This window comes from Rissa tridactyla, chromosome 24 (genome assembly GCF_028500815.1).
Source record: "Rissa tridactyla isolate bRisTri1 chromosome 24, bRisTri1.patW.cur.20221130, whole genome shotgun sequence".
NCBI lineage: Eukaryota > Metazoa > Chordata > Aves > Charadriiformes > Laridae > Rissa > Rissa tridactyla.
The window spans coordinates 1,544,550-1,571,485 of record NC_071489.1 but is presented as its reverse complement, the minus strand read 5'-3'; the positions used below and the strand labels follow the sequence as shown (position 1 = coordinate 1,571,485).

At 53.4% G+C, this 26,936-nt stretch overlaps 1 protein-coding gene across 12 annotated transcripts in view; it reads right to left on the bottom strand.

Moving 5' to 3' along the window:
- Positions 1 to 26,936, bottom strand: part of R3HDM2 (R3H domain containing 2) — a 53,877-nt gene that overhangs the window by 2,193 nt on the left and 24,748 nt on the right. For 2 of the 12 annotated variants that reach the window (XM_054183256.1, XM_054183257.1), the window contains exons 2-23: positions 21,709 to 21,907; positions 20,534 to 20,575; positions 19,576 to 19,662; positions 19,283 to 19,409; positions 18,443 to 18,521; positions 17,622 to 17,681; positions 16,797 to 16,937; positions 16,247 to 16,355; positions 14,933 to 15,028; positions 13,441 to 13,472; positions 10,684 to 10,916; positions 7,592 to 7,776; positions 5,431 to 5,520; positions 4,550 to 4,792; positions 3,810 to 3,936; positions 3,148 to 3,383; positions 2,577 to 2,731; positions 2,207 to 2,307; positions 1,257 to 1,426; positions 940 to 1,084; positions 753 to 853; positions 139 to 223 (exon numbers count right to left, since the gene is read on the bottom strand). In XM_054183256.1, the coding sequence (XP_054039231.1) occupies positions 139 to 223; positions 753 to 853; positions 940 to 1,084; positions 1,257 to 1,426; positions 2,207 to 2,307; positions 2,577 to 2,731; positions 3,148 to 3,383; positions 3,810 to 3,936; positions 4,550 to 4,792; positions 5,431 to 5,520; positions 7,592 to 7,776; positions 10,684 to 10,916; positions 13,441 to 13,472; positions 14,933 to 15,028; positions 16,247 to 16,355; positions 16,797 to 16,937; positions 17,622 to 17,681; positions 18,443 to 18,521; positions 19,283 to 19,409; positions 19,576 to 19,662; positions 20,534 to 20,575; positions 21,709 to 21,876 (2,812 nt within the window). In that variant the 5' untranslated portion in view covers positions 21,877 to 21,907. Of the gene's footprint in view, positions 1 to 138; positions 224 to 752; positions 854 to 939; positions 1,085 to 1,256; positions 1,441 to 2,206; positions 2,308 to 2,576; positions 2,732 to 3,147; positions 3,384 to 3,809; positions 3,937 to 4,549; positions 4,793 to 5,430; positions 5,521 to 7,591; positions 7,777 to 10,683; positions 10,917 to 13,288; positions 13,343 to 13,440; positions 13,473 to 14,932; positions 15,029 to 16,246; positions 16,356 to 16,796; positions 16,938 to 17,621; positions 17,682 to 18,442; positions 18,522 to 19,282; positions 19,410 to 19,575; positions 19,663 to 20,533; positions 20,576 to 21,708; positions 21,908 to 24,474; positions 24,688 to 26,936 lie in introns of those variants that run through there. The other 10 variants (XM_054183261.1, XM_054183251.1, XM_054183250.1 and 7 more) reach the window with 10 other exon arrangements.

Below are 26,936 nucleotides of genomic sequence, written 5' to 3'. Positions count from 1 at the left end.
CAACCACCCCAGCAACGGGTTCTGTGGGATGCTGGCGTGGGCAGAGATGGCATCTGGAGATGGTCAATGCTGGCTACGGCCACGCAGTGGGGACTAGTCAGAGGGCAAAGGAGGAACTGCTTGAGGAGGGTCACTTGCCTACATCACTTGTCCCAAGGTCAGTGGATGCTGACTTGAGGGCCTGTCTCTTGCTCCGGTTTCCATGTTTCATTCCAGTCTGCCCCTTAAAGAATAAAAACAATAGCGTGTCACCCGAGGAGACACTGTGGCCTCACGGTGCCTACAGAGCATCCCGGGAGCCAGAGGGGAGACCGAACTTGCCTAGGCCATGTCTGTGAAGGGAAATGAGGACACTTGGATGAACCTTGCACCCCCTGGCACCTTTGGGGTGACCCCACGCTTGGGCAAATTAGATGAGATCAAGGCACGGCCACGGTTCCAGGACACTCAAAGGACTTGGGGCTGACACTGCTTCTGGGCAAAGCTGGGGGCAGGATGAAATTTTAGCCCAGTGCCAGGCTCTAGGGAAATCCGTTTCCAACGGCAGCTCTGCCGGACGGATGGCGAGAGCGTGGGGTAGGCGGATGCTGCCTCATCGAGGGGTGTCAAGCACAGGGCAGGGTGTGAGACCCGCTTCTTAACCACCCCCAGGACCTGCCCAGAAAGGGGTTGCCTGGGGGGGAAGGGGGTGGTCTCGCTCTGCTCCCAGGACAGTGAAAGCGTGGGTGGGCGGGGGTTTGGGCCGATTTTACCTGGTGCGCATTGTAGTTGGGCTGGTTGTGGAGCAGCGGTGGGGGACAGATAGACAGATTATACTGCAGCGGCTGGCCCAGCAATGAGTAGCGCCCATCACCTGTGAAAGGAAGCAAATGTTTGTAGGGCTCTGAAGAAATCCCGGAAAAGACCCACCGCTGTGCTGTCCCCACTCCTTTCCCTTACCTTGTGCCGGGCCCATGGGCCGGGGGAACTGTGTGAGGACAGGGAGGGGGCTCAGCCCCGTGCAGACACTGTTGAGGTTGGTGACAGGAGACGGTGTCGGGGACTGGGTGGGGGACGTGATGGGGCTGTTCAGCTGGGTGCTGGCCTGGGGGAGGGAGAGCGTTAGACAGCCCCAGTGCTTGTGACCGCATCTGTCTCACCGCCATGAGCCCACCCCGTCTCCCAGCCCATCCAGACAGCCTGGATGCTGGGGTCCTTTCTCTCCCACCAGGCTGCTCCCAAAAGATGAGCTGCCTTCTTCCCAGTCCTCTCAATACCTGAGCACTGGTGTCTGGGTTGTACAGGTCTCCTGGCTTCTGCCCCCGCTGGTCCAGGCTGTAGTACTTACAGTGGCTCCACTGCACCACGGGGGGATTCTGGGGGGTCTGGGGGCCATTGGGTACATTCAGCTGCATCACAACCACGCCAGGGCCTGACGGAGACACCCCTGGGGAGAGACAACTGCAGCAGTATTGCCCAGGCTCTGCGCACTGCTGCTGCTGCCGCTTGCTGTGGGACAAGAGGCAGCCTGTCTGTGCAACTTCGCCCTCTTCCCTACAACACCGTGTTCTCTCCTCCGCCACTGCTGCCTGGCCAGGTGGGCTGAAAAAAGGCCCCACCAAGACCCGGTTGGGATCCCTCTCTGATATCACAGCTCACATCAGAGTGATGACTTTTAATACAGGAGAAATGCGAGCAGAGGGGACAAGTTGAAGGCAACTTGGGTGACCTCTCTGAGCATCACAGCAAACCCTCCAGCAAAGGGTCTAACCACAGAGCTGGGTGCAGCGCTCGAGTATCCTGGTTCCAGCTCTTGCACCAGTTCCCCAGGTCCCAGCCCACCTCCCTGCAGCTGGGACGGGATGCAGGAATCCCAACGCTCCTCTCATCCACATCCCTGCTCCCAGGAGCTGCCCCAGTGACACTAAGGTGCGTTGCCAGCAGAGGGAGTCCACAGCCCACAGCAGCTCCCTCTGCCCACTCCTGCCCTGCCCTGCCTGCCCACCACGGCGAGAAAATGCCAGGCACAGGCCAGCAACGGCCTGGAGCAAAGTCACTGCGCCACGTCCTGATAATTCCCAGTGGGCTGGGGGATGGGTAAGGCTAAGGAATCCCATCGCACAGAAGCTGCCAGACTTGGCTCTGAATTGGCAGCTCTACAGCCCCTACAAAACCTGACCCAAGCTGTGCACAGTCGCTGCCAACCCTGACCAGGGGCCCCTCTTACCTGAATACTGCTGCTGCATCTGCGGCGGGCTGCAGGGTGACGGGGACTGTGGCATCTGGTACTGTTCAGAGCCAGGTGGCTGAAGGAACCCCACCGAAGGGCTGTGAAGCAGAGAGTGCTCTGGTGAGGGGATGAGGAGAAACCCAGCCGCCTCTGGAGCAGCACAGAAGCACCGCGCGCTGCAGGACAGCTGTGTCCAGGAGGTGCTGACCATGGGGACTAGGATTGGGCAAGCCGAAGCGATGACCAGCATCTACGGTGCCCAGCCACCTCCTCTAGCTGCAGGAGGAGGATGCTAACACCCTTTCAGTAGGCGTAGCCTACTTCCTCCCTTTCTCCCCAAGGCAGACCAGAGATAGAGAAGCTTTACCTGGTGCCATTCTGCTGGGCAGTTGGGATGACGCTGTAGTAGATGGGAACCCCTCCAGCCTGAAGCCCGCCCTGAACAGACTGGCTGGCTGGTACAAGCACTGGCTGCTGGAAGGGCTGCTGGACCACACTCTGGGACTCATTGGCCACAGGAACCTGTGCGGGGAGGAAAGAAGCAGCCCTAAGGAATGACAGGTAACAGAGCAGGAGCAGGGAGAACTGGCTCCAAAGAGACACCAGCGAGGTCCATACAAGGTAGAAGAGGTGCCAGATGTCTACTGCAGCCCAGAGCAATCTTGCCCAGGCAAGGGCAGCCCCTCCAAGCTCTTCTGTGAACACAACGGCGAAGAGCCCAACTGCACTCTGTCCTCCATCTCAAGACATGTCCTACACAGATTCAAATGTGGACATGCCCTCCCCAAGCTGGCAAGCAGGCAGTATCTTCTCAAGGCGAGTGAGTCTCCGCCTTTGGCTCCATCACTCTGGCACAGGAACAGGGCACTTCCCGCAAGGCCTGCGCAGCTGAGGCTCCCTCCCCAGCAGCCCCTCACCGGAGATCAACTGATGCCTACCTGGTATGAAGGCAGTGGACTGTACTGGACCATCAGGCCTTGCATCTGGCTCCCCATACTGCTCCTCTGGCTGCTGAGAAGGCCAGGGGGCTGCGCCTGCTGCACTCCCATCATACTCTGCAGCTGGCCCCCCATGCTGTTCCTCTGGCTGTTGAGGAGCCCGGGGGGCTGTGCTTGCTGCACTCCCATTACACCTTGGTATGTTTGCTGCTGGTTGGACATCATTGGCTGTAAACCTGTCAGAACAGCATTTATATGGAGCAGCTTTCCAGCTGGCCACAGGAAACAGCCTAAGACTTGGCACATGAGGGCTTAAATTCTGCTTTGCCGCCATCTCTTGCTAAAGAGTGAGAAAAGGGCTTCCCTTACGGCAGATGTAAAAAGACCTGAAGGAAGCTCCTGGCTTTAAATCCACCTTAGAGCACCTCAGTGCATGCCACATGCCGAGAGGGAGGGAAAAGACTAAAGCAGCCTTCGCAGCCCGGCCACATTGCGACTCTCCCTTGCACAATCAAGAGGCACTCTACAGTCAGCAAGTCCAGCAAAAAGTGGGAGACAGGGAAGAGCAGCCTGGCCCCAGGCAGCGCATGGGAGATCCTTAAGAGCCACCAAGAGTGTCAGGAAAGGGAAACATGACCCTCCCCACTTCTGTGCCCCCTTACCCGGCTGCTGGGACTGCTGGGGGAGCTGCTGAGTGCGCTGGGAGCTGTAGGCCACTGGGTGACTGAGAGATCGGTATTGCTGGCTGGAGTTCGGGTACTGCCCAGGAGGGTAGTAAGAAACCTGAATCTATCAGAATCAAGAAAACATGGTGATGAGAACACAAGAGGGAGTGGGACCAAGAAAGCTGGTCCCCCAGGACCAGTTTTCTCTCTCACCTGGCCTGGCTTCTGCCGAAGGAAACCACCCAGGGCTTTGGCTCTGGCCAGATGATATCTCCTCAGGGAACCGCAGCCCCTTCCCGCTCCTCCCAGCCTCCACATCCAAGCATTTCCCAGCACAGTAGTGCAAGAGCACAGTAGGCACAATTCTCATCACAGCAAAGGGGAACAATCCCAGAGGTCATAATGCCCTGCAGGACCCCAAAGAGAGCTTAGAGGTGTCAGCCCTGAATCTGGTTGCTGTCCCTCCCCCAACGCTACGAGCCAGGAACGGCCAGAGGGGTCCCCAGAGAGGTGCCTTGTGAGCTCAGAGGAGCAAGGGGGCAGAGATCACCCTGTGCCGAGCGAGGGTGCGTGCCAACCCACAGCTTGGGCCCCTGTGTATCGATCCATCACAAACACGCAGCAGAAAAAGAGGGGCCCCACTCTCAAGGAACTGTTCTCTGGGCTCCCCGGCAGCCCCTCGCCCGACGGCTCTGGGCTGAGGGGCGCAGCCCCTCCAGGCTTGCGCATGTCCTTACTTGCTGGGGAGGCTGAATGTAGCCCTGGGGCTGCAGCACCTGCTGTGTGGGGGCCGTGTGCCCTGAGGCGGAGTAGTTGGAGGTGGAAATGGGCTGCCCAGGGGTTGCCATGATGAATCCTGTTTGCTGAGGATGCTGGGAGATGAGGGATGACTGGAACATAGCCGAGGAAGGATCCGGTGCTTCTGTAGAGCCCTGTCGGCTGAGGCTGATCTGCCCAAAGGGGTTGCTGAGTTCGTCGGCCTGCATCGGGGATAAGCGAGAAGGATGGAGGAGGACAGCATGTAGGACAACAGCATGTAGGACATAGCTCTGCTGAGTAGACTGCAGACCCCATCTCCCTACTCTGTGGAGGAGCTCGCCCAAGAAACGTCCCCCAAAAGGAGCCACAGAGCAAGAGCATTCTGCAGGACAGGGGCTAGGGGCATGCGAGCTGCTGGGGGGGCCCAAATGCTCAGCGGACACTGGTGACATGCAGGGCCCCACACAGGCAGGGGTGGCCCCAGCACAGAGGCCATGTCCTATGGAGCGCGCTGTTCCCAAAAGACAACAGAGGGCTGGCTGAGACCACAGGGCAGCCATGGCCCCTGCCCCCCAGTGCTGGGCACAAACATTCACTTCCTGGTGGAGCTCTGGGCTTGGCACTTGCTCTTCCCCAGGCTCTTTCCAGGATTAGCCATTCCAGCAGTGCCCGGCCCCGGTGGGTCCCACAGCCTCAGGCATGCCACTGCCTTGACCCCACCGCAGCGCGGAGCCTCCATGAATCCCAAACCCACTGGGTGCAATGTCCGCGACATACCTGATTAGCAAAAGCTCATACAACACAAACGCAACACAGGAGTACAATAGAAACAGCGCAGAAGAGGAAACGGGGTTTATACCAGGTTGTACTGCTGGGGTGGAGAGACTGGCAAGAGGACTTGGGGGCAGGAGCTTGGAGAATACTGAACAGGCTGCAGCGCTGGGACCGGCTAAGACCAGCAGAGAAGGGAGTGGGAGGAGAGAGATTTGGGTGGGAAAAGAGGAGGGGGGAAGGAAGGATATAGGAGGAAGGAGAGAAAGAAGGAACAACAAGGTTAGTCAACTGAGCCAATTGCAAACACACGGAGGGGGCCGTTGCAGAGGGTTGGAAAGCATGGAGACCAGAACGGGGGAGCATTCGTCTCTGTGAAGACATACAGCCTGGCCAGTTGCTTTGTGGAAGCTGGGAAGGCCGACCATGTCCACAAAGCAGCTCTCGCCTGGCATGCACGGTGACACCAGCTCACAAAGGCCAGCTACGGCCAACAGCAGCAGGAGAGCCACTTGCCCCCAGCACAACCTTCGTGCCTGTCCCACTCCACTGCCCACTCGTGTGTGGCGCTGACGCCCGCCGCTCTCTGCAGCGCTCCTGGACCTTTCCTGCGGGTAATGTCTTTTCTTCACTCCTGCTTTCTGCAGGGGCCCCTCTCACTTTGTCACTGGGAGGACCTGCTGATGCCTGTTTATGACAACACCCAATTCAAGCACCGAACATGTAACGGTCAGCACTGGATTGGTTTTTTGATTATTTGATTTGACCTCTAGTGAAACAGAAGGTGCACGCGTATGGGGGCCAGTGCATCCTCAGACCTTTCACCAACAGTCAAACACACGAAAAAAAAATTTCCAGGACCTAAATGATTAGAACAGCCAAACAGTGGAAGACACGAAACAAAACCCCTGCAAGACACAGTGATCCTGCACAAGCTCCAGGAGCCTTCTCCGTGTTCAAACCTCCCACTCAGGGCACTGTGCTCTGTCCCATGTCATGCTACCGCTCCAGACAGACACTCCCGTTAGCCTCAGCGCCGGACTCTGGCTCGCTCAGGGAAACCCCTCACCTCCCTTGAGTGTCAGTGTCCTCTGCAAACAGATCCCCAATGCTGGAGCCAGTCCAGGGCCCAAGAACTGCAAGTTCCCCCTATCCTTATACAGACAGCAACAGACAGCAAGGAGCCGTTCATGTTATCTGCAGCAAAAGCTGTTCAAGGCTTGTTTCCTTCTCCCATCCCATCCCACTGAAAACACTTAGAATTGTAGCACAGCCCAGGTTGGAAGGGACCTCAGAAGATCATCTGGTCCAACCTTTCATGGGAAAACGAGCCTAGATAAGATTATCTAGCACCCTCCCTGTCCAGTCGGATCTTGAGAACCTCCAGTATAACTCCAGTGGAACTTGCAGTTCTTTGCTGTAGGAGACATCATAAGTAGGAGATGATGCACCAGAAAGGATCCCTATAAAACTCCCAGGCAGGCCGAGGTCCAGCGCTGACACGCTGCTCCGAGCCGGGCAGGATGGGAAGGTCCCGAGGCCACTGCCCACGCACGGCCCCCAGCTCTGCACGCGCTGAACACGAGAGCTCTGCTCTCCAAACGTGCCCACCAGCGCTGTCCCACCCCCTCCCCAGTACGGCAGGGACACAGGGGCAGCTCGTGTGCTGGGGTTTTTTACAGCCTCAGGAGCAGAACAAAGTATGTAGGAACGACAGCCGCGAGCGCTTGCCAGGGGGCTCCATTCTCAGGAACAGCCCTGCAGGCTGTGCAACATCACTCAGGTTTAACCTGGGGAGGGTCCGGAAAATACACCCATGAGTTCCAGGTCTGCCGCTCCCCAGGACAGGTCACGGGATTTCAGCTCTGGGGAGCTCAAACCCAACTACCTTTTGATGGCCCCTCACCAGGAGGGCAACTGGTTCCAGAACGTAACCCTGCCACTCAGCAAAGGGCTACAGATCCCTTGCCAGGGGGGCTGCTGGCCCAAGCGGACACAGAAGAGGCTGGCAAGCTGAGATGTCACACAGCACCATATTCAGGCACAGCAAGGCGCTCGACCTTCTCCTGCTCTCTGCCAAGAGCACAGAGGGACCGTCACTCCCTAACTGGCAGCAAGTGTGAGGACACCCAAAAGGCAGTGGGCAAGTGTGAGTCCAGAGCACCCTGGGTGTATTCTGGCTCCGCTTCCACCTCCCACTTGTGGGCCCAAGGAGCTCACCGAGCCCTGGACATCGTGCAGCAGCTCACCTGGGACATCATGTGGTTGCTGATGGCTGGCTGCTGCTGGGCTGCAGGTGGGAGTCCTTGGGGCTGCGGTGGTGGCTGCTGGGGGGGCTGCGGTTGAGGCTGCTGGGCTGTGCAGGGTAGGAGGCCACGGCTGGGCTGCGAAGAAGGGGACTGGCTGCATGCTTCAGGGGCACCTAGTACCAAACCTTGAACAGAGAAAGGCACGGCAGGATTGGCACATGGGAGAGAAAAACATGGATTCGTCAACGGGGCAGGCAGGGGGTAGATCCTGTCACTCCTCTGCTGCAGCCAGACTGCAGTCTCTGCTGTCCACACGGGAGCTTCCATGGGGGACAGGACGGGCAGGCTGAGGCACTGGTTTGCCTCTGCTCCACAGCAAACCAAGGCGTTACCACCCCCAGGACCCTCCTCTCCACGTCCATGTACACGCACCGACCCTCCACAGCTGGTCACAGCACCTTCCCCTGCCCCGCGCCTGCCCTGACCCACGCAGGGAAGACCACGATGCAGTTCTTGTTGCAGGCTACGGCCATGAGTTGTAGAGCTGTTATTCCCAAGAGCGTGCTCTCTTCCCTGCCCCCAGCTCAGCGCCCTCATTCCAAGCGGAGAGCCTACGCAGCGGTCCCCTCCCACCGCTCTCAGGTAGCTGCTGTCTGCGTAAACTTTCAACACTACTCGGAAGGGCAGGAAATGAAAAGGCCAACGCCAGGCCCACGTGATGGATCTGGCTGGCCTCCGCTCACGGGACAGTGCGTGCTTGGTGCAGGAGCTGGCACGGGCTAGGAAAAACCATCTGTGTTGCAAGTGATTCTTTGGAGGGCTGTGCCCTCCGTCTTGTCTGGAAAGCACCAGGCAAAGGTCAGGGCTTTCTATAAACGCCATGGGCCTTCTGCTGGGAAGAGGAATATGGTTGTTAACAGCAGCACCTGCCTGGCGGAGGGCTCTCCTCCCCAGCATGAGACAGGGATTACAAAAAGAGGGAGCTGCCAGGTACACCCGTGTCAGCTCAGAACCACAGACCAGCCTGTGGGAAGAAGCTGCAGAGCTCTTCCCAGTCACAGCTCAGTTCTGCAGCTCGGCACGGCCCCTGCTCGGACACTAATACTCATCACGATGTGTTCGAGCACTTGCCCAGAAGAGAGCGGGGAGTGAGGGAATCCTATCTTATGGCCGCACAGACCCAGCACACACACACCTTTTGAGTAAAAGGCTAGGGGGTGGCAGGCTGAAAGCAATTCCTTCCCATGGTAGGAAAAATTGTTAGGAAGGAGCGCAATACACGCTGCAGGGCACCCAGCTGCGAAGTGCTCTCCTCCGTATTTCAGTCTTACTTCCAGAAATAAAAGGGCTGTGCAACTATTGCTTGATGCCCAGTAGCTGCTATTTAACTAATTCCGCCTCTGATCGACTGCATTTCAACAGCTGATCTTCAGGCGTTCTGCTAAGGAGCTCTGTATCATCAGCCACATGGTGCAAAGAAGGAAACGTTTTGCTGACAGTTGCCCAGGGGCTGAATGCTGAGATGGGAAAAGAGCCCCAGACCCAGAGTCCTAAGCACTTCCTCCCCACAGAATAAGTGTGAGGATATGGAGGGTGGTGTTTCCCCAAGTGAAAAATTCCCTTTTTTTTTTTTTTTTTTTAACTCCCCCAGGACGTTTCTAATCACTTGCCATTATATAAAGCCTGGAGAGCAATTGGCTTCTGTTCCCAGGGGAGACCTGGAGGAAAAATACAGAAAAAAGCAAAAAAGCAGATCCTCTGTTGCTGTGCTTTGCACATGGCTGGGACAGATCTTCAAATAACTGCTCCCATCAGCTGATGAATCAGTCCTGGGGGTGGCTGCAATAATCAGAATAAATGCAGCCCTGAGCACAATGAAAACAGGGTCCCAGGGGATGATGTAGGCACCTTCACACTGCAAGATGAGCGTGTGGTTTTCAAAGCCAGCCTGGGTGCTAGAACAGCAGCCTGGCTGCCTCTTGGATCCACCCATTTTATTTGAAAGGATTCTTGTGGAGAAGTCGAATCACCCACAAGCACCAATCTGCCTTCCCTCCCCAGTAAAACGACAGCTCTCAAGCATCTGGGGACCTGCTGCCTACTCGTGAGAATGGAGGAAGCCGGACGGCGAGACAACACTGGATTTTGCTCATTGATATTGCACAGCGATTGTGACCAGCTGCCATACGGCTCCTCAGTTACCAACGGACCACTAAAATGAGAGCAAAGACCTGTGCTGCCTCTTCCACAGATGCCTTTCACAAGCAGTCAGTTGAAAATAAAGGACTCTGCTCCCCACTGCCGGAAGGGCTGGTGCCCTGCCAAGTGCAGCACGCATCCTCTCGGGGAGCCGTGCTCAGGAACGGACCAACAGTGACGCCCCCAACGCTCTCCGTGCACAGGCTTTGTGTCACCTAGACGGAAAAGGACAAACTGACCTGAAGCAGGCAGAGAGACTTGTGACCCTAATTCCCTTTGGTGCTCCTGAAACCCTGAGCTGTATTCAACAGCTCTGGAAGAGCTGCAGGCCCCTCTCCCTGCTGTTGTGTTTGCTCTCAGGAGCATAGCGAAGCATTTTGAGAGAACATCGTAGGCAGATACCAACTAACGCAGTCTTTGTCTGATGAGTTAGACTGTGCGTCTGATGAGACAGACTAATTGGTGACACCCTTCCCTGGACCTCCTTTGTTGGAAAGCAAGGAAAAGTGCCAGATGGTTTCCCCTGGCTAAGTCTCCCGAGGGCTGTGAGGGATTTTGGGGAGCAGAAAGGAATGGCAACACAACTTGCAGTAGAGCAGGGGACAGAAAACAACAGAAAACTGGTAGCTCAAATTCCAGGGTATGGGACTAAACAACGTCCTGTCTCAGATAACTCTACTAAAGGGAAGGAAGATCTGATGGTGAGTATTGAAAAAACAGATGATGAGCCAACTGGCACATCGCAGGTACTGAACACGTTCAGGTGATGCCAACCATGTCCCCCTTTAACCAGAGTCACTGACCAGAGCGTCATCAGCCACAGTCCCCCAACCCGAAGACGCCGTCTGCCAGGTGCCCTCTGCAGAAGGTGTGCAGGGAAAACAGTACCGTACCTGCCCGGGACGTTCTGCTGGCAGTGCTGCCTTTGCTACTCCCAATGCTGTCCCCCCGTGTCAGGATGGAGATGCCACTGAAGCTGCTGGCTTTGGTAACAGGTGGTCGCAGGTTGCGGATGGAGCCATCTGAGTCTGTGCTGCTCCACGGCCGAGGCTCCAGCGACTTTATCTCGCTCTCTGTGCTGCTCTGGCGGCTGCCTGAGGCCCGGTTCAAACTGTCCCGGTTGCCCCTGCAGAGACCAGAGGAGTTAGACGGCACCTCCAGCGGGAAGGGGCAGCGGCAGGACCTGCAGGTGCTGCATCAGTACTGCCACCCCGGGCTGGTGAGCCCGGCCAGCCAGCCTCCGGCTCCGTGACACAGCACGTCGGCACTTTGTACAGGGATCTGACAGCAAACAAACACCCTGAGTCACAGCTTTCTTGGGCATGCAGTGTGAAGACCCAGACACTGCTGGTCTTCCTTGGCGTGTGTTGAGAGCTGGCTCCTGGCCCTTTTCCCGAGCCAGATCCCAGCCTGGAAGAGAAGCCAGCAGGGTCAGAGCACGATCCCTTGCTAAAGCCCTCCTTGTCTCAGAACAGGAAGCTTTTAAGAGAGGCCTTGAGACACGGCTGATGGAGATCTCGCGAGACCCCTTTCCACAGCAGCCCCGGTGAGGTTTTCTGCCCAGCGGGGACAGCTACACACCGGCGTCTTGCTACGCTCAGAGCTGGGCTCCCACCCATCACCCTCCCCTGGCCCCAGGCCAGGTCTGGCCACAGCAAAACATCCCAAGCAGTGAGCCGGGTTTATCAGCCCAGCTAAGGATCGTAAGCACAATAATGGGTTCCTGGGCCTTCACCGGGGAGGAATGGTGAGGAAGGCAACACTGGAAGGGATGCTTGTGCTGAGCCTGGCAGCAGCTCCACGCAGCCACGGGGGAAAAAAGATGAGGCTTGGAAGGAACTTCTGAGGTGATGTCCTGGGCTGCTGGGGGCACGCGAGAGTCAAAGAAAATACGTCTCTTGGAAAATCAGTACAATGGTTATATCCAATGAAGTAATTGGACTGTGCAGCCTCAAACCCCAAATGACAGTTAACTAACAGGCGTCACTGTCAAGCTCTTGGGCTCTTTGCAACCTAAATTCTGAAGGTAGCTCCTGGGGATGTCCAGAGGTGGGGACAGTGTTTGCGTGTGCAGGGAAGGGGCATGTCATGGCCTCTGTTCTGGCCCAGCTGCAAACCCTGGCTCCCTGAGAACCCAGACCCCTCTCAAGCTGATTACTGCTAACCCAGCAGTAGAACGGTTCTGCTTTTTCTACAAATGCTGCCCAAACTCCAGGCACACTACCACACCTCGCTCTCTGAGAGCGTTGCCCTAGCAGCCTTGGCCTGCCCTACAGCTTCAGCCATGCCTTCCTCTCCATCACCGCTACTACAGCCCGCTTCCAAGCTGTCCACCAGCAGAGAGCTCCCTGCAATCTGTGCTTCAGCAGCATTAACACGGCGCTTCCAAGCGAGTGAAAGAGCGCGCTGTACTGCTCTGAAAGCTGGGCTTTGAGGGGGACAAGTCCATGGAGTTCACACAGCCATCGTCCCCAGCACCACCACTGAGGGAACCCCAGTCTCTGTCGAGAGCTCAAAATGGTCCCGATGCCACATATTCTCCCTCTCCCCAGTGTGGGAACCACAAAACAAAGACAGCAGTCCCTCTTTAGGGACTGGCACAAGAGTCAGAAAAGCTCCTAGCGCAGCCCTGGCGGCAGCTCAGCTCCTAAAGCTGCAATCACATCAGCAACTGGCTTTTGCCACTTGCTGGGTGAGTTTTACTACAGCCCCGCGGCTGATCTGAAAACTATAGCCCCCGCCTTGAACACCACTGCCAGACTCCAGGACACAGTCCCTGTACCTGCGCCGAGGACACTCGATTTTCCATGACAGTGACCCCCCGACAGCCTGACCCACGCAACAGGCGGAGAGGGGCAAAGCTGTTCCTACACTTGCTTGGACCCTCCTGTCCTGTTCATAGAGAGCTGCTTCACCGCTAGGGCTCTGGCCATTAAACGAGAGGACAGCAGGCAGGAGGGTCTGTCCACCTTCATCCTGCTCTTTATCCTCACACCTTCAGCAGCCTCCTGCGGCAGGTGTCTGGGCAAGGGGGCTCATCAGGCTGACGCCATCCTTCAGCCCTTTCATCCACAGGAAAACTACTTAATACGAAAATGCTGCTCAAACGTGTTCCCAGTGCCCTCTGCAGCATCCTCTGGTTGAAATGGAAAGCTGAGACACTTCACTGTCACCATTAAGTAATCCAGCCTTTATAATCAGGGATTAGGGACAACCCCACCTTAACTGGATGCTGATCCTGTCACTCTAAGGGCAGGGGCTTTCCCATCCTTTTGGGAAACGAGGCAGAGTGGTTCGAAAACTGCTGGAATCCTCTGGCTTCCCCATTCCTCCCTGCCATGCCCACCTTCCACCCCTCCATTTCAATTGATGAATCAGCAAAAAAGGACTCAGAAATTGATGTTGCAAAAAATACAACTTCAATAACTTCACAAGCAGCCATGCATGGGGCAAACTTACTCAGCAGGACAATGTACAAGATAAGTCACACAGAGATACCTAAAAATCTGCCTCCGTTTGTGAGAACTAGAAGAAAAGGCTTCTTTGGAGATTCTGTCGGTTAACATCAGAAAAAAGCATCATTATAGAGTCATGCAGTCCTCCGAAGAGAAAGCCAGAGATACAAATAGTGTCTGCTAAACAGTACTAACCTGCTGTCAGTGAGATATCCATTCTGGCCAGTCTGGAAGCACAGAAAAGACATGGAGATGGGAAGGAAAGAAAAGGGAGACTTAGTAACTTTGAAAGCGACAAACCCAGGCAGTTTCAAAGCAAAAAGGAGCAAAGCACTAACAGTACGGGACTCAGACACAGTTGGTTTGTGCACCGGTTCCATGGTCATTCAGGAGTCTTGCTGAGCCTTCTGCACACCAGTCCCATTTGGGTCTCCACCCAGGCCCATTAGGAGCCTTTCCTGTTACCCGTGGCCCTGAGACCTCTCACGAGTTTGCAAATCTGAGCCCTCAACTCCCCACGTCATTGCTCTAAGGCAGCTTTGATGGTAGCTTTGTCAATGGAACGATCGAGGCCAGACATACAAGGGTCGTTATTCGCTAAATGCAGGCACAATTATCAGAGCCATGAAAAAAAAGGCAGAGGGCTCAAAGCCAGCCCAGCCCGCCCTGTGACAGTCACCCCTGCCTCTGCAAGTCAGACACAAGGCACTGGCTCAGCCCATGGACACGGAGCAAAGGCAAGTACGTGCCCACAGGCAGAGCTACTTACTAACAGGTCTGGACGGCTTTGGGCCCGTGCATGTAAGACAAGTCCGTGATCACAACTGGCTGGAGAGTCAGCAGCTGAAGCCTGGTGACTTGACTAGGGACAGTGGCTGCCTTGACGTCCTCCTTGGGCAGGCACGTGGCAATTCCCATTAGGACAAATGAAAGGCATCATCCCCAAGATGCTCAAAAGCAGCAGGCCAGGAGCTGGACTTTGAACATGATCCATGGCAGATGGGCATTTGGAATCATCCCCGATTCCATCATTTGCCATTTGGCACAGCACGGAGAGCTGCCTCCAGCTGGCAGACAGCACTCAACACAGCAGAGCACAGCAGCCTCTCTGAGCCAGACGTGAGCAAGGAACACGGCTCCAGCTTAGAGGAGTTCCATGTAGGGAGCAGAGATCTCAAGGAAGCAATAACCAAGCTGGACACTTCATAAGAAGGACAATAAACATACTGCCCAGGTTCATCCCGTAGAGGGACGGAGCCCTGCCTGATACTCCAAGGCCAGCACTGCTTGGTCAGGAGGTTGAAGCTGCAGCACTGGAGAGAAGCTGGGGGAGGCAGCTGCTGCTTCTTGCAGGTTCATCTATTGATTTGCTAGTCATCCCAGAAACACCACTGCGTGAGCTTAAATCTTGCTGGGCAGCAAGGAGAAAAACTGCCTCCGTCAGTCCCTACTGCCCCTTGAAACAGGCAATTTAGGGAAGGAGCAGACTGGGGAGTGGCGGTGTGTCTCCTCTATCTCAATGTCTTAGACATCTTTCTTAGGAGCTGGCATTAAACGGTAGATACCAGGAGCACTGGCAAATTTGTAGAAAAGGCAATGAGGAGACCTGACCTCGTAGTATACTCAAGGACACCTTCTGCCACAAAGTTCCAGCAGGGTACCTGGCAAGTGAGTCATCCAAGCTTACCTCTCGTGCAAATATCCGCTCCCTGACCCGCTGATACTCTTCCTCTCGCTCTTCTATAGATTTGCTCCTCCTCCCATCCTGCAAGGGGAGTCTGATCTGAAGGGACAAACACATCTCAGCGGGTCAGCAGTTGCCAATGGGAGCAGGGGGCGCAGTCAGCTGCTGCTGTTTCTACGTAGCAGTGTAAGTGGATGCGGATTATGGAGTGTGTGCATGATGCCTGGATGCAATGACACAGCCTCTGCCTTTGCACCTACCTTCTGGACACCTATGTCTAGGGATGAGCATCCTGGAGGTCTTACTGCACTCCACCTCCTGGATCGAGCACAACCACTCTGCCTGAACTCTGCCTGATTCGGAAAGGACAGATCAGGAATATCACCGTGTGCTTCTGAAAGAGCCTGTTCTCAGGGGTCACGAGCTAAAGGCCACTTTTTGCAGCATGTGCCAACAGAGCAAACTCCCGCTCGGTCACGGATTCTGTGCTTCGTGGGTAGCTGCAACACCTGCAGAGTGCCACCACGGGGCAACCAGAAACTGATAGTGATTGCAGTGACCAGCGGGGAGCTGGGGACTCCCCGCTCCCTGCGGGGACATGGGGAATCCTGACGACTTACGTTCAGAAACACGACCAAAAGCAAGGGACGGGGGTACGCTGGGGTGATGTAGAGATGGGAGCTACAAGAGCAAAGAGCACGAGATCCCTGGTGAAGAGGTCTCCTGTCTCTTGCCCCGTTTTTGACGTTCAAGATTCTGTCTGACACAGGCTGGGAAAACAGCCACAGATGAACAAGCTAGCTTTGCGTTACAGGTGTGGTGCCACCCGTGACAGCCCAAAGGCAGCCAGAGATTCAGGAGGGTTTTTAGCCCCGACAGCTGGCAACGCTGCTGAGCTCAAAGTGCATCATTTTGCCGATGGTTTCCTTCCAGCAGCACTGCGAGGTCCTGACAACTTCACAGCTTGACTCGCTGCAAGCCCCAGGGAGGGGTGGGAGAGATGCTCGGCAACACTCAGCTCTGGGGTATTTCCAAGGAAACCTTAGCAAAAGGCTTCACCTTAAAGCCTGGCCCAGCCGCCAGCCGATATTCAGGGTACAGAAAAGTACCCCCCATAGAACCCACACAAATTCTTCAGGCATTCCACACTATTTTGTAAAGTTTTCATGATATATCTAGATGCTGCTGCTTGTATGGGGTGGAAGCTTCTATTAAAGAAGGTTACTGCAAGAAACCCAAGAGAAATTTAGAGTTGTTCTCAGAAAAGTCGTGTTTGACGTTCACAAAGTATGCAGGTAACCCATTGCCATCCCTTACCTGATTATCATCTCGGTCCATGCTGGTATCATCTCGTTTTAGGATAAACCTCTGCGGGAACTCTGCATTCTTCTCATCTTTGATGTGCTCAGAGAACCTCTGCTCAGGGCTGCAGGAAGAACCAGCCCTTGTTAGAAGGACAAAAACGGCACAGAACCATCTTCATGAAACCACTGCCTTGCAGGGAGCGAGAGGGTGTGCAAAGCTGTTCGTTGTGTTAAATCTCTCCTCTGTTTGATGGCAACACGTGCTCCTGCCCCCTCTCTGAGAACCAGAGAGAACTAGGAAGGGCTTGCAAATACATACACTTAGGACTGGAAGTGAAGGATTATTCTCTCCTAGGGAAAGGATTTGCCCTTCTCTAGAAAAGGCGAAAGAATGCGGTGTGGAACGCATCCTGCTCTGGACCGTGCCAGGGCTCTGTGTCTGGGGGTCATGTGGCGAAGGGAAGGGAAGGGAAAGGGAAAGGGAAAGGGAAAGGGAAAGGGAAAGGGAAAGGGAAAGGGAAAGGAAAGGGGATGCCAGCCCAGTTGTTCTCCCCCCCGCTTACATTCGTGTGTTACTGGTCTTGTTGATAATGACTGCCTTCCCGGTTTGGTCAACGTTATGGTCCATGCCGAAGTAGGCAGCTACCCGGTGCAACAGCATCCTATGGTAAGAGGTCATCTGAGGGAACTTCTTAAACTGATTGCTAAGAAGAGAGGAGAAAGCATTAGAATTTAGAAGGCCTGGAAACAGACAACGATAATCTGACACCAAAAGAGAGATCAAGGCCAGAGGTGCCCTAAGCAGATCCCAGATCAGACCATGCCACCTATTCCAAGCAGTTAGTTATGACTCAAGTGCAGCTTCTTACACTGAGTGTGAGCATGGGCTCACACCGCCTTGCCAGCCAGAGTTGGACTGACCCAAGGGCTCAAGCTGAACATGCTGCTCCCAAAACAAGCCCAACTTGTGCAGAAACGCACGTGTTTGTTTCTAAGCAGGAACAGGAGCCAGAATTAGTACTTATACTGCAACTTCTCTGATCCTGTTGGATAAAGAAGTTTTCCAGCTCTGCTGCAGACACCTATTCTATCTCTCGTTCTGGGATGTGAATTCTGCCCCTGGTTTCTCCCCTCCCAATTTATGCTAGGAAGGGAAGCACAATGGCACTCATCTCCTTCACAGGGCTGTGGTGTTAAAGCAATTGAGACCAAATTGACATGATACTCAGAAACCTTGTACATGGACAAAAGGAGGCGGAGGATGTGCGAGCACAGAAGCCTCCCGACCAGTGTGCCCAAAAGACCCTCCCTTCTCCCTCAGGTGCCCAAGCTCCTAAACTGTAAGTTACGAATCTCTTTTGCTTGACACAAACGTGATGATCACTTACTTGTTATCACTAATAAATTCCAGAATCTCCTGTTCTAACTTTAGTAGCATCATTCTATCCCTGTCAAGAAAATAAAAAGGAAAAGGCCACCTTTAGAGACAGCGAAACACAGCTTTCTCTGCCTGGTACCCCCCTCCCAGCAACAGAGAAAAGTCACAAATACCTGGAGCAAGCAACACTATTAATCAAGCTTCACACATCCTCCAAAGGAATGAACTAAAAAACTTCACATTTTTTCATATAGAGCAAATTAATTGCCAGACTTTTTTCAGTTTAAAGTAGTTGTTTTGCTAACAGCGCTTGGCTTTTGGTAATTCTGAATCTCTGCTCTGCTGGGAGCTCCACTGGTAGAGACTCCAGTTTTGCCATTCCTATGCCAGCATTCGGCTCGATTACGTTTATTACTGACACAGCAGCATTTCCTGTAGAGGTTGCTATTTGACAATCATTTATAGAAAGGGTTTTAAAGCAATCAAGATTCTTTCCTGCTTGCATTCAAACAAATTATTTTTCCTCTTTCTCTCTCTCCATAATACACAATTATATGTTTTGATTGACTGCAGTCTATAAAATTACAGTTGCGCTTTTTGTTTCTACACTGCCCCAGCTCTAGTAACGCTCTCTGAATTCCAAAAAAAGTAAAACACACTTTCGGGTACTTTCTGTACTTGCTGTAGCCCCCCCTCCTCCCAAGATATATGAACACACACAGACGTGCCCGCAAACAGCATGGGTTTAAGAGTCAAGCAAAGAAGCACTGGTCGCCAGGTATTCCCTCCCTTCACTCCATCAGCAAGTTGTTTTACTGACTAGGGACCTACCGTGGGTTTTTTTTCAGTGTATTTACTAAAAATTCATGCAAATCTATTCCAGTGGAGTCTGTATATTCCTGGCTGGAATCTGAAACAACAACAGCAGCAGAACAAATTAACACAACACTGCAACAGAACAGACTGAAGGGAAGGGGTGTGTGTCTCATGACACGCGTGAGGATGATGCCCCCACATTGCTGCCGGAGGAAATTCAGCCCCATCCTCAGCACCGACTATTCAGGCCAGGAAGAGAGGACGAAAAGCCCAGCCTGTCACAGAACTGCCCAGGCTGGGACCTGTATCCCCTGGACTCAAGTCCAGTTTCCAGCACAGGCTCTGAACGCAACCTCTAGGTCAAGTTTCTCAATCTGTAAAATCGGGACTGGATGCTCTTTCCCCTCTGGGCAGCGGGAGGAATTTGCTCACCAGAGTAAATGCGTATCTTTTAGCCATTTCTACGCCCCAAAATCATACATGCAGGATCACGCAGCAGAAACTTAGCTCACCTCCTTGCAACATCACACCTTGCCACCTATGGCAGGTTTTATAACATCAAACCTAGACTGAAAGCAAGAGTCTAAACAGTGAGCCCTCTTGGGTTTGCACCTGCGCGTTAAAAACTATGAACTATGCAGGAAGCCTGCGAGCCTGATGGCACACGTGCCAACCCAGAGAAACCCTCCTCCTCCCTCCCCGTGCTTTGCTCCAGAAAGGATGCTATAAAAACGATACATTCCTGTACAGTCACCGGCAGAAATAACCACCCTGCTCCCAGCAACCGCACCGCTGGCCAGCAGAATCATCAAGGCAGGTAAGACAGGACCTGCCCGGTTCAAAAGAGCACCTGACCTCGAGACAGCATTTTCCTTGGTGCCTTTTCTTTATTCTTGTCTTTTTCTTCTTTCTCAGCCCCATCTTTCGTGGACTTTTCCTCTTCCTTGTCAGAGGGGCAGCTCACATGCAACTGAATGATGTCCTGAAACAAAACAAAGTGGGCTGGTCTGAGCCACCGGACGCTCCCTGCGATCGCTGCCGTGGCTGGAGACACTGGCAGCTGAGAAACGCATCACAGAACGTCAGGGGATTCGGATGCGGATTTTCGGGGATTCCACACTCCACAGCTTGTCTCATTCCAGGCCTACCTGGGACTCCAGCAGCCCATCTACAAAGGGACTAGACGATTCTTCACATACAGCCAAACTCCTGACCAGTTTAAGCTTTGAATTAGACTGGAGAAGGAAAAGAAAGACTATTGTTGAAACACCTCAGCCAAAACACACAAATTTAAGCTCATGCTGCTCCATTACCGAGCCACTCCTGCCGCCATTGTTAATTAAACTGCTAAAAAAGGAGGACTACCAAACCAGCCTCCTGCAGCAACCAGGAATATGCAAAGGCTTGGAGTCCTAGAGCAAACCGGTTCTCTCCTTCCTTCGGTCTTTGATTAGGATTTGAACCAACCAGATCTTAGGTGAGCAAGTTCACTGCCTTAACTCACGCGCTCTTTGATCTCTTCAGCCAGAGCAATTCCAGCCTCTCCCCTGCTCACCTCGCAAAAATTAAAACTATTAACAAAGGATATAGCTGAAACCAACTATTTTATTGTTTTTTAAGATGTGAAGGTTGTTACTGTTCTTAGTTAAAAGGCTGTCATCCCATTTACACCTCGCCTGTCTGACCTGATGACTTTGGTTATTTTGGGTAATGTAGTAGTGCTTAGAGAAAATGCTTAAAATAAAACCTGCATTTTCCGGACTCTTGGTAAGTTGACTCACTTGGGTGACAAATAGGAAAAAATATATCAACCAGTCACATGAGATTCCAGGCGGGATCAACAATCTGGAGAAACGCCTGAGGTGCACAGGCACGTTCTGCCCTGGGTATGGTCAGGGCAGGAACTGGAACCACAGCCTGTTCGAGTCCTGCACAGAGTCCTGGCTTTTAAGACCAAACAGAACCATTATATATTTTTCCTGAACCATCATGAGCTGCATGTTGCTTCTGGAGACAGGGAAGACTTGAGAGTACCATCCTATGGCTGGGATCGTGACTCAGCTCAGAACGGCCACAAGAAGAACGGCATGTCAGAAGAGGTCATACCTTGGCTCTTTTTCTGGCATGTCCATGACTTGAAGTTCGCCTCTGTGGAGAAAGGAACGAGAAGGCAAGAAGCTTAACCCGAATGTGTACACTGTAAACGGCATTTGCTGTGCAAGGCAGCACAACACTGAGCATGTAAAATCGTTCTGAAGAAAATCTCTACCTGACAGCAACGGAAGCGTGCGCAAAGAGGAAGACCTGGAGAGCTGCCCTGCCAGGCCCCAGGCGCGCAAAAACTGCTTAAGAGACTTCGCCTGGATTAGACCCAGCTCCTCTGTTTCTGACAGACCCAGCACAACTGTGGGATCTCAGGGCGTACGGGTGAAGGGGTAGGACACAATTCTAAGCAGGAAAACTAGAAGTCTTCTACCATTCCTAGGACATGAAGGGTGTTCTAACACAGTGGATGACGAGAGGGACACACTGCTGCTCTGATTTAAGAGACACCGAGGCATCTGTTATCCCTACCTTCTAAGAAACCTTTCCCCATCCCACATTACAAAGTGAGCAAACTCAGGCTCTTTGTGAGGAACAGTGGTGTCTGCCCAGGCAGCGGATGAACAAATCTGGCACCAGACACCAGCTTTAAATACAGAAGCATTCAGCAGGTTGTTGAGGGTGGGCATTTCTTCAAGCTCAACACTAAGCCAAAAGCACACGTGACAGGAGAGCAGAGCAGCAGGAATGAGTCCCACCACCCTCCAAATGATGCTTGCACAGGGTTTGGTTTTTTTGCTTGCTGAAATCAAATCCCAGAACGTTCACTTCCTATTTGGGCATTTTTAACGACAGCAAAGCAACGGCCAAGCACCATCCCTGAAACCGAGCTCTCCCCGGGGTTGCCTTCACTTCACATTAAGTCATTAACCAATCCTCAGGTCAAAGAAAGGAATAAGAGGGAGGTAACAGCCATGGGACCCGAACCTGGTGACTGAGCACAAGTGCCCCCAGGAGCGCACCAGTCTCATTTTCTCCCAGGCTCAAAGAATATTTCAATTATCCCACTCTGAGCAGGACAGATTCAGCTGACGCGAGAGGGAGCAGCCGCTGAACAACCCCGTACGGCACGGGCGGTGGGCACAGGCTTCGGCCCCCGCCAGAAGGGACAGTAACCAGCTTGTGTTTGCCCCGGGGAAGGAGAGGGCCCAGCTCCCCAAGCTGGTGATCCCACTCACCTGGGATTCCTGGCGCACGCTGACCTCCTCCCCTCCGTCCTTCTCCACCTCCTCCTTGCTTGGTGACCTGGATAGGTATTTGGTTTTGTTCACAGATTCCTCAACCACCTTTTTTTCAGACTCCTTCATTATTTCCAAAGACTCCTGTGTTACGTTGCTGTTTGACATCTTCAGAGCCCTACAACGGAGCAATGGGCACCTGTTGGAAGAGGTGACAGAATGGGTAGAAGGGAGTCAGGGGGTGGAGAGAGTTTCTCTCTGGAACACAAACTCTTGCACGCGCAGGTTGTAACTTCCTTGTAGCTAATCTTGCGTACAAAGACCCCAAACCAAGCACTCCAACGACAGCCCACCCACTCACCCCCTCGGATGCAGCACCTGGCTCGAGGGGACCTTGCAGGAGCTCTGTGATTCTCACCGGGACTCTGGAGACACCAGCAGGGATGAATAAACCCTCTGAGATAGACAGAGGTCCCCAGTGCAGGTACTCTGCCAGTCAACTTCTTTGCGAGGGAGAGACGGAAGGTATCCCTGGCGCTAGCAAACATCCAGAGGCAGGGAATTCTGCAGGTGAAATAACCTCAAGCAACCAGAGGAGGTGTGCTCTGCCCCAGGACAAACAACAACAATCTGCATTTTCTTCCTCAAATCCCAGCCCAGTCCTTCTTGCAATTAGTCAAATCTTCAGTGAAAAAACAGCCCCGTAACCAAGACATTGTTCTGGTTCTTCCTGGGAAATAAAGTAACCCCTGACATCTTCTCTCTTATCTATGGTTAGATACTTCAGGAAAAGCAGGAGTCAAACCATAACAGTCAAATTACAGATTAAGACCAAAAAATAACGCTTCCTGACAAAGTTGCGTTTAATTGCTTCCTTTTGATTAGTACGAACACAGGCAGCCCACAGAGCCCCTGAAACCACCTCTGAATTAGAGCGGAATCTAGACAAGGCAGGAACACGTGCCTCAGTCTGCTGACAGTCTTAAACAGGAGCAATGAACGTGTCACACGTCCATTCATCAAATTAAGTGTTAATTCCAAACCAATTGTCTAAATCAAAACGTCAGCCCTCTCAGCTAACTCAAAGCAGGCCTCTTGGAGCTTGGGTGAGGGCTAAACCAGCTCATGTAGGGCTGCGGAGCGATTCTGGTAGAGACACGCGTCTGCAGAGACGTCTGAACCCGACGCCTGTCCTGATGAGAGATGAGGAGGCTGGACATGGGCAGGATAAAAGGCAGGCCCATTGAGACAGGTTTCCAAAAAGAAAAAGGGAATCCTACATTTGAGAGAGGCTCAAACAAAAGGCCTGGGCACTGGAAAACACAGCTGATATTTAACAACTTGTTTTATTAATGACTTTGGCAGAACGTGGCTGAAAAAAGAATCAGATCTCACAGAGATTTATTGACTCTTGGCTCTGCATGGGAACTGCTAATATTCATTAACCAATTCAACCTCATTCCCCCTTAATTTGTGGGGCTGATGAACATAAAACATGTATTTGATTCTTATCGCAGCTACTGGAATCGGTTCCAGATAGAAAAAGCAAGAGAGCGCAACCAATTGCTTTTAGTTGATGGGTTCTTACAGGGATTTGTAACAAACTCGTTAAGGCTTTCAGGGCAGAGCCCCTGGTGCGAATGGAAAAGGCTGGGTTAGAGGCAACCCCCCGTGGCAGGGCTGCAGCCAGAGAAACCACGGAACCACGCAGCGAGTGTGCCCGGGAGATGCCAGCACCGCAGGGGATCGAAGCGAGAGGACGGGGCAGGACACCTACCGAGCACAGGAGGAAGGTCCCGTCCCCTGAGCTTCCCCCCACACTTACCAGCCTGTTCTAGACTGACAATGAGCTTTTCCCCAGCAATAAGACTCACTGCTGTCAGTTCAGAGCCACAGATGGGAGAACCAGGAATGGAAAAAGTTACTTAACGCAAGACCTTGATGAGTAAATGGCACCTTGATGTCGTGTGGGAAATACCCGCATTGACCCCAGAAAATTCACAGAAAAAGGGTGCAGGGAAAGCAATAAAAGCTGGCACGGAGGAGGCTGGCAGGGGTGCTCTGTCCAGTTAATGCACTGGATGCTTCAAGGCAGACACATGTATCCGTAGGAGAGTGACCGTGGATGCGATGGGGTGCTGTAGACCAGCAGATACACCCCAGCACTGTATGAAAACACAGTATTTCTCACTTGAGAGAGCTGCTGGAAGATCCCAGCCACCGTTCACGTGCCTTCACTCTGGAGCAGGAAGGTTACAAGAAACGCACTGTTAATTCCATACACAACTTCCTACATAGCACACCTGAACGTGTGAAGAGGAGGACACCAGGGCCAGAAGGCTCCCCTCCCACCCAAGGGGCAATAGTGAACAAACGTAACTGGGCAAGATCCCCGTGCCCCCTGCAGTGCTGAGCCAGGCTCCGGCAGCCCAGCACCGCCACACTGTTCGCCAAGCAGGCTGTCCCACAACCACGCTGGTGGCTCCTGGCAGAAAACAGCTGCCGTGGATATAGCTTGTTACAGGGAAGGAGCCAGAGCGCAGTCTGCTGTTGACGTTAGTCTTGCAAGACGATTCTGCAAACACCTCTCCCTTCCGGCTAACAATCGTTTCCAAGCATGGATGTGGCCTCAAATGCCAGGTGGAGGAGAGGGTGAGAGCACCTCAGCCTGCTATTCCGAACGCTAACAGCGCAGATCCTTGCACCGCGTGGATCACTGGCTGCTCCCTCCCCCTTCCTGGCAGGGTCCCACGGGACAGCACCCACCAGCAGACGATCCCACCGTCAGGCATCTCTGGGAGCACTCCTGCAGGAAGCAGCTTCCCTTGGGCACCGCTGAGGCATCCACCCTCCAGCTGCAAGGGTCTGTTCTTCATCTCGGCAGGCTGGGCATCCAGCAGCTGCCCGCAGGAACCGCAGCGGAGCTCCCAGTTTATAACAAGCACGCCGCATGGGGTGGTGAGCCCCCACATGAGGGAGTCGTGCTCTGCTGCGATGCCTCCGGCAGGAACTAGGTCAGAAAAGGAAAAGGGAACACTTGCTCGATTTGCACGCCAGCCTCCTTGGTAGGAGTTTGGATTATGCAGGGAGTGAAGCTGGTAAATTCTGCCTCCCCCCTCCCCAAAATGCTCCACGCTGTAGGAAACTGTTCCAGCCTCGTGCCCGGGCCAGGGGCTGTCTTGTAAACAAGCCAGGAGGATCTGCAGGAGATTTGGGGAAGGGAGGCAGAAGGAGGCATCTGAACTGCACACACAACACTTATCTAAAAGGGGAATTTCTGCACTAAAATAAGAGAGCAGGTTTTGTACAGCTCATTCTCTCTGCAACAGCCACCCTATAACAAGTTTTTACCCCCAAGCCAAGCACCTCAGTCAAATTTGAGAAGGGTAACGGGATCTTTTCTCATCATACTGCAGTGTAACTTCGGCATCACAACAAAGGGGACATCACCAGTTTTCCCTCTCCTCTTCCAGAGAAGACGACTTGGAGCCACTGAACTGACATTTGTAGGCTGCCCCATCCTGATAAAGCTTCCGCCCCTGACAGGAGTTCTCCGGGAGATTTCCCTGCCCATAAACTTCAAAGATACGTGCACTGCTAGTACTTCTCAACAGTGATGCTTTGGAGAGGAGGTTTCCTTTCTGTATGAATGAATCAGCCCTGCTCCCCCAGGACAGCCGTGGGATGCAGCAAGGGGGTGGCAGACATGATCCGCTGTGACAGACAGCAGCTTGCAGAGAAAGTGGAAGTTCAGCGAACTCGGTGGGGTGGGTGTGACCGAGCTGTGCCTTGCCAGGGAGACAAAAAGATTACATAGATGCCACATTAGGGAAGCCACAAAATCTGTGTCAGAAAAAGAGAACAACAGAGCAGCAGAAGGTGGGTGAGCTGCCATTGATTTTTTGGTTTGGGTCTGGCGAAGTAAACAGGCCGGTGAAGGCAGTGACAGAGCAAACACTTTGTGTGTGCTGGGCAAGGGCCAGGTGAAGGGGTGGCCAGCACAGATTTACATCCTCCTCTTCACCCGAAGGGGAACACTGAATTCCACGTCTGCTGCCTTCCTGCTACACGCACTTTGCAGCTGCCAAGCCACGACAATGCAGGCAGCAGCTGGTCCTGGTTAGGCAGGGAATAAAAGCAAGAAACTTCTGCATTTACAGTTAGGATGGATCCATCAGCAAATCTGGCGAAGGCAGGAAGCCTACTGCTAAACAGACTCTTCCTGGCCTTGTTTCTCAGAGTACAGACAACGCTCCTGCGAGCTAAATGAGGGTGCAAAGGAGACATATGGCTGCTTGGCTGTAACTGCCTATGTGCACGCTCCTGTGTTGCAACAGGATAGAGGTATCTGAGGTAGCTCGTCCCACCATGCAAGAGAGTTAAGCCACCTCTCGGTTTTCAGGGGGAAAGGAAGTTAAGTGTGAGTGCATGACTGCAGGAGCAGATCTTCATGCTTATGGCCTTCTTGACCAGGCATCACAATTTGCTTTGAGGACAAGAATCTTGACTCACTTCCCCTCATCTCCTCCCTTGGCTATTGACCAATTCCTTTTTTGTTTTCTGAGACTCACTCCAGGAGGCATTCGACAGAGCAGAGTAAAAATCTTATCAGACTCAGCCCAGGTCATCAACGTTAATGGAACAGAGTTTTCACTACAGAGAAGGCTGCAGAGTCTCGCTGCCAAGAAGAAACCCTGACACAGCCATAACTGCAGCAGCTTTCTCCACCCTCAGGCTGGTTATAAAATATAAAGAAAGCGTACTTAGAAACAAAACACATCCAATCATGTGCTAAGCAAAGTGCTCTGAGGGCTCAGAAATAAACATCCCAAGGCTGGTGATTCACTGGCGGGCAGGACAGTCCCCACCACATTGCTCCAACGGACAATCAAAGTCAATTTTGAGCACTGGGAGGAGAACTAGTCGGGAAGAGCCGGTCCAGCCCAAGGGAGGTTTGCTGGTGCAACTGGTGCTTAAACCCAAGGCACCAGGCTGTAAGAGGGAGGGGGGGGCTTTTTCCAGTGTCTGAGAAAGAGCAGCAGAGGCCTTTCCCCAGCGTCCGAGCGTTTCGCCTCACCCCTCTGTGCAAGGCTTCAGCATCGGCACCGCTCCCCACCGAGCGCCTCCCCAAGGTTAAGGGAGGATGCGCTCCCCTGCCCTTTGCTCATTGGCTGCCAGGGCGACCAATGGGAACGGCGGCTCCATGGCAACGGGCTCTGTCACCAGGA